This window comes from Mchenga conophoros, linkage group LG11 (genome assembly GCF_057382185.1).
Source record: "Mchenga conophoros isolate Kocher_MC1m ecotype Shallow Benthic linkage group LG11, M_conophoros_male_GT1.1, whole genome shotgun sequence".
Lineage (NCBI taxonomy): Eukaryota > Metazoa > Chordata > Actinopteri > Cichliformes > Cichlidae > Mchenga > Mchenga conophoros.
The window spans coordinates 25,207,053-25,213,481 of record NC_140536.1 but is presented as its reverse complement, the minus strand read 5'-3'; the positions used below and the strand labels follow the sequence as shown (position 1 = coordinate 25,213,481).

General features: G+C 37.9%; 1 protein-coding gene across 1 annotated transcript; it reads left to right on the top strand.

Moving 5' to 3' along the window:
- The first annotated feature begins 259 nt into the window (after window positions 1–259).
- On the top strand, window positions 260–6,194 carry m6pr (mannose-6-phosphate receptor (cation dependent)). The gene is made up of 7 exons (XM_085291819.1): window positions 260–630; window positions 2,056–2,228; window positions 2,393–2,556; window positions 2,731–2,840; window positions 3,204–3,352; window positions 3,438–3,564; window positions 3,684–6,194. The coding sequence occupies exons 1-7, from the start codon at window positions 625–627 to the stop codon at window positions 3,804–3,806; spliced, it is 852 nt and encodes a 283-aa protein (XP_085147945.1). The 5' UTR covers window positions 260–624; the 3' UTR covers window positions 3,807–6,194.
- The last annotated feature ends 235 nt before the right edge of the window (window positions 6,195–6,429 follow it).

The window sequence follows — 6,429 nt, the reverse complement described above, 5'->3', positions numbered from 1 at the left end:
TTTAGTTTTATTTTATGTATTAGTTATGCATTTATTTTATTGTATTTATATGTATTATGTATTTATTATTCATTTTTTTGTTTATCTTGTTTATTTACTTACGTATTTATTTTATTTATTATTGTATGTATTAATTTTTTTTGCCTGACATAGAAATACCATGAATGGTGACGCTGTGACTTAGTAAACCTTTCTGTGACGCTTGCTCCCCTGTCAGCTGACGCGGGTGTGCGTGGCCTCAGCCGCCTTTCATTGGCTGAGTTTCATTTGGACTGTCACATGCGCGTGTTGCTCTGTTTGGTTTCACTTCCGCACTCCTTCACCGCTATCTCTAGCCTGTTAGCCTCTTGGGCACAGTTGAATGGAAAGCGTGTTATCTCTTCAGGGCAGAATTAAAAGGGCGGAAAACGTTGATTAAAAATAATAATATAAAACAGACTCCGCGCAGATGAAGTTTGTTTTATGCGCATATCTAAAGAGTCGACTAGTTGCTAATTGAGTCAACCAGGAAGCGACGTTAGCGTGAGGAAGCTCAGAGCAACTGTTTAAACTGTCAGCTTGTATGATAAACTGTTAGATTTCTCACAAAGAAGATTTCCCCGCTGATTCGCCGTGACGGAAATCATGAAGGTAGGTGTGCAATCCAGGCCAAAGCAGCATCTTTGTCAGAGAAATTATAAACGGACTGTTTTCTCATCAGTAAAACTTATTGCCTCGTGCAAATAGAAGCAGACATTTTGGATGCATACTTTCTTTTCAGGAAAGACTTGCAAACATCGCCTTTCACAACTGAATTTCCTATATCGTTATTGTCTTTTAGTTTAGTGCTATGTTTTATGTCTTTAAATTTTTAAATGAATAGGAAAGTGGGCGTCTCTTTACTCCCCTCTCTTTGTTCAGGAAGCATGTGAAAGGTGCTTCATATTCAAAGTTTAACCACTGAAGCTTTGAGTATTCCCTTGTTTTACCTATTTTTATGAACTGTGGTGTTAAAAAACGCAAACGGTTTGTGGAATAATGCATTAAATGTAAGTACCTGATAACTGAGGTACTTTGTGTTAATGCAAAAACCTGCAACCTGTAACAAGGTGTCAAAAGCATGAGAACTGCCACAGATTCATTTTAATGTACACATTAAACTAACATAACAGGTTCATTGTGTTTTGAAGTGTCAGACGATTATCAAAAAAAGTGCTGCTAAATATTTAGATTTTTTTCTAGATAGCAGTCTTAAAACCCAAAAGAATTCAGCTGAATATAACAGATGATGAATATTCAAATTAAATGAGTAAATATTTGTTTTTAAATTTTTTAAATATATTTCTTTTTCTAGTTTTCTGTCATATGACTATGACTTTACCCAATAACTGTTTCAGCTCTTAAAGGGATAGCTACCACACTGCAGTTGTTTCTGCTTCTTATTTGGTTGCTCCCTTTAGAGGTCGCCACAGCACATCTGCTTTCAGCTTAAGCTACCTTTATCTTCTGTCACATGCATGTCCTCCTTCACGACATGCATGAATCTACCCTGTGATTTTCCTCTTTTCTCCTGGCTGGCAGCTCCATATGAATCTAAAATCCCTCCTCTGCACATCACAACCTTGTCTCTCAAACTATCTTTCTAGACCGCTCTACGTCCGCCGTCCCTCGGATGTACTCATTTCTAATCCTGTCCCTTCTGATCACTCTGACTGAAGATCTTAGCATCTTCAGCTCTGCTACCTCCTGTGTGCCTGCTATTTTAGACCCACTGTCTCCTTTACCATCTCACTATAATCATGTAAGCCTTCCCGTTCAATCTTGCTGCTATCCTTCAGTTACAAATTACCCCTGATGCTCATCTCCACTGCCTTTGTATGGTTGACCGCAAGTATTTCAATAATGCCACCGTTTATATTACTGTAATGTAAATGGTATGAAACAGTCTTGCATTAGACAGTTTGTATGGTCTCACAATAAACGTAATCCTACTAACATGAAACAAATAGCAAGCAATCACAATTGAGAATTGCCCATTTTGATTGTTTTTTCTTTATCATCTAACATCTGTTCCAGGTGTTCAGTAGCTGCAGAGGAATCTCGTTCCTCATGTGGATCATGGCATTTCATCTGGTCCTCTCTGTGAGTGGGGTGTATAGTGTGAAGAGCACCAAAGACTGCAAACTGTTATCTCACAGTCCATTACAGCAGAAAGTTCTGGAGCGACTAGAGCCGCTTGTAGGAAAGAAGTAAGGAATGAGTCACTTGTGTACCAGCGTATTCAGTGCTTGTTAGGAGATGAGATGTTTTTGGAATCCCTGTTGTGTTTAATAATATAATTTTATGTTAAAGGAAGAATCTATATGGGCCATGTTTATTTAAATTTTCTCTGGGATTTGTTCTTTTTTGACAGCTTTACAGCTGAGGACAAGGCTTCGAACGAGAGCTACACATATGTGTTCCAGTTATGTGGGGATGCAGGGGGTGCTCCCAATGCTGGGGTTATTCAAGTGGACAAGAAATTACAGAAGACAACAGTGATTGGCAAATACACGCATACACAGGCCATTGGAGGAAGTAAGACTATGCAAAATCCGAAAAACATTCTCTTATTAGTTCAGACATGACCGTAAGGGCATGTGCGTGAATCTTAACTGTATTGGAAACTGATAAATAATTCATAATCGCATCATAGCCTGAGGCCAACTCTGAGGAGTAGAAATCTAAATCTTATCAAACGTGTCCTTTCAGGTGACTGGGTGATGCTGATCTACACAAATGGTGAAAAATACGATGCACACTGCAATAAGGAAGAAAGGAAAGCCATCATTATGATCTCTTGCGACAGGAATGTAAAAGTGGTAAATGAAATGTGCAAAGCTTCTAGCCGAGCAGATTTGAGTTTGAGGAAAAAAACAGAAACAAAAAGCAGTCAGCTGCAGCCGTGGCGGCATGTTGCATCAGGTCTGTGAAAATGAAATTTGATCCATGAGGACGCTCTGAATAATGTTTCCGTGAAGCTCAAGGCTTTCCAGACACCTGAAACCAAGCAAGGATATTTACAGTAGAGTGACGAAGACGTTTAATACAGTGGAACACAGAATGAGCCTATTTGTATTAAACAGTAGAGTTATTGAAATAAAAACATGTTATACACATGTTGCATGTTTAGAAAGTTGCACAAAGACACTTTGTATACACCTGTGTTTCACTCTCTCTCCCAGAGTAAGCTGGAGGTGGGTCTGGAGGAGAGGGAAAAGGAGGAAAACTGTTTCTATCTGTTTGAGTTGGACACCAGTTCAGTGTGTCCTGTAATTGAGTCCAAGCTCAGCACTGGCTCCATTATCAGCACTGGCTCCATTATTCTCATCATGTATGTAAAGTCATCTGTTAATTTAATGAATGTGAGAGCTTGTGATATTACAGATGATCAATAATCATAACCTCTCACATTTCAGTGGTTTCTCTCTTCTGGCTGTTTACCTTGTTGGAGGTTTCCTCTACCAGCGGGTGATCGTTGGAGCTAAAGGGGTGGAGCAATTCCCCAATTATGCTTTTTGGGTGGAGTTTGGAAACCTGGCAGCGGTAAGCTAAATCTAATTGATGAACACCGTCAGTGAAAGGTCAGAGTCTGATGAAATAAAAATAAATAAATAAATAAATAAGGACAATTGTTTTTGTTTTTTTCTTCGCTGTGCTTACAGGATGGATGTGACTTTGTGTGCCGGTCGCGCAAGCGAGAGGAATCGCCAGCTTACAGGGGAGAGGCTACAGACAATTTACAGGAAGAGCCAGAGGAGAGAGATGACCAGTTGCTGCCTATGTGACCTTAGTATGTTGGGACTAAAATCTTCACCGTGTGATGCAGTTTAATCGGTTACAGCTTATCAGGCTGCTTGTAGACACAAGTCTGTTTTCTTGTGGGGGGGTTGTGAGTGAATTACGTCAGTACTTGCTAATTCTGTGTTTATTCCAGACTTGTGCCTAGGGCAAAAAAATCTTTCATCTCCCTGTCACACAGGAGGGCATGTTACTCATAGGGCTGATGATCATGTCCACACTTTTTACACCGTACGTTTCAAACAGTTGTTTGATGTCAGGCAAATGAGTGATTCCTTCAAGAAAGCTATTTCACAATAAAGACTCTTCTGTGAAAATCTGGCAGAAAAGGGAGAATTTGAAGAATCATATTTCTATCTTGTGTCAGCTAAATGCCACATTGTGTACAGTTCTTTTCTGCTAAACGAATGCTTTATTTTTTTTCTCAGATGTTGTTGGTTTGTCACGAGCAGAGGGGTGTACTGAAAAGCAAATTCAATATAATTGGTGGGGTTGTGTTAGCTGGCTTGATAAAAGCCTAGAAGCCCCGATAAGAGATAAGGGTTACAATGGTGGTTATCAGTTTTCTTCATTAACTCAGGCTTTCTGCTTCATGCTCTGTGCAGTTTTAGATGCGTCATTTAACTCTTTGACTTTACAAAATCGATCATTTGAGCTCCGTCTAATCAGGTGATACAGATCTATAAATAACATGCAACACTGCAGCTGCAAAGGAAACGAGAGTAATGCTGCCGAAAATCTTTAATCTTGTGAAGTCACGATCATTACACGCACACTTATCAGTAAATGAAATAGTTTACCTCATAATATATTTATTTCACCTCTGCTGTTGATTTCTAATGTGACAAATTACAGCTCTTAAACTTTAACACACTCCCACAGCCTAAAGAAAGCATCACTTCAGTTTGTCGTCACTTGTAAGATAAATTACTTTTATTCATTCAGAATTCTTGGTGTAACAGTTCTAAACTTTGTTCCAGTAGGTGGAATTCTAGCAGATTAGGACCAAAAATAAAGACATTTATAAAAGAAAAATTGAATATTCCAGTTAGAATCTGCAGTGCTGTTTTAGAAGTGTCTCAACAGGTTTTATATTCTGGATAAATGACATTCCTACAGCAGAGAATCTGTATTGCAGCTAAAGCTTACTGTAAATAAGAGAATCAGTGAAAATGTGGCTCTTCAGTTCAATTACAAACCGAAAGGCTGCGCAGGACCAGGCTACGTGTATGACAGTAGTTAAGATGCTAAAAAGAGAGTGAATGAAAGCCCAACATACCTCGCTAACCCATTAATCTGGCTTCATAGTACACCCCTCTGTGTTTATTTGGGTTGAGCTTGCTTAATGTTCACAGGCATACAAATAAATGTGTGTGCAGTTTAAACAGTTATTGTTTAGGTTAAAAAGTCAGGTTTGTAACATGTGAATGTAAATGTTTAAGTACAGGGACTGTACTTACAGCCTTACCACACATTTAGAAATCAGTGCAAACAAACCAAAGTTGAACTGAATTTGATTTTTAGCTGGGCGTCGTCCTTTCTCACATGTTGCAGAGAAGCTTAGCGCTAAGATCCCAGTCAGAAGGTCGGCTGCTTGACTGAAATCTGAGCTCCACGGTTTAATTTTTGTCAGAGGTCAGTGGTGCTGACGCAATACCAACGAAATTTGTGGTGAGGAGCAAAGCATCCAACTAAAATTCAAAATTAAATTCACTTAATGTATCTTTTGTCATTTAAATGTGATGAGAATTTGAAGGCAATTATATCTGAATTCTGCTATTTATACTTATTCAGAAATTGTCTTCTGTGCTTTTTCATGAAATAATCAAATATAAAGGAATATTTACATTTTAATAATCACAAAACAGTTTAATAATGAACATTATAGTGCTTAAACGCTGACCTGCTTCTTGATGTGGTGAAATTGACCCAAAGCGCAGAAACAGTGCTACATGTACCCACCTTACTACTATAGACTCATGTTCAGGCTGCAGTAGGAGATACATACGGCAGCAATGAGGGTACTTCATTTTCAGTACTCTAGTTGTAAAAATGTTACACTTTTAAACTTGGGATTTATAATATTTTTACATAAACCTAAACATCAGTGCTGCTAAGGACTGAACCAGGCTTTTTTTTTTTGAACAGGACATGAGTGTTATTTTTCTATTAATTATCATTGAGTTACTACTTGTATTCACTGTGAGCACTGATATTTGGTCTTTTTCGCTTTTGTGTTAACACTGAATTTTCTTTGCTTAGTTCACTGGTCTGAGGTTTCATATGATTAATGTTATGTTTGGCTAAAAGTTGACACAAGTCACAAATCTTTGTTTTTTTTTTTCTGATTCTATTAAAAAGAAATGATAAAACTAGTTTATGCTGTGATAACTCCATAAACCTATGTGCACTCATCTTTTAGGATTTGATGGAATAAATTAGGTTATATTAGAAATAATGGATTATATAAACAAATGCATTCATAAACTAGAATAGTCATAAACCTTGTATTAAATTAGGTGCAATTAAGCGCTTATAGTGATAAACTGTTGTTAACTAACATGGAGAAAGAGGCTCAGACATGACCAATGTTTATTCTTGAGCACACAT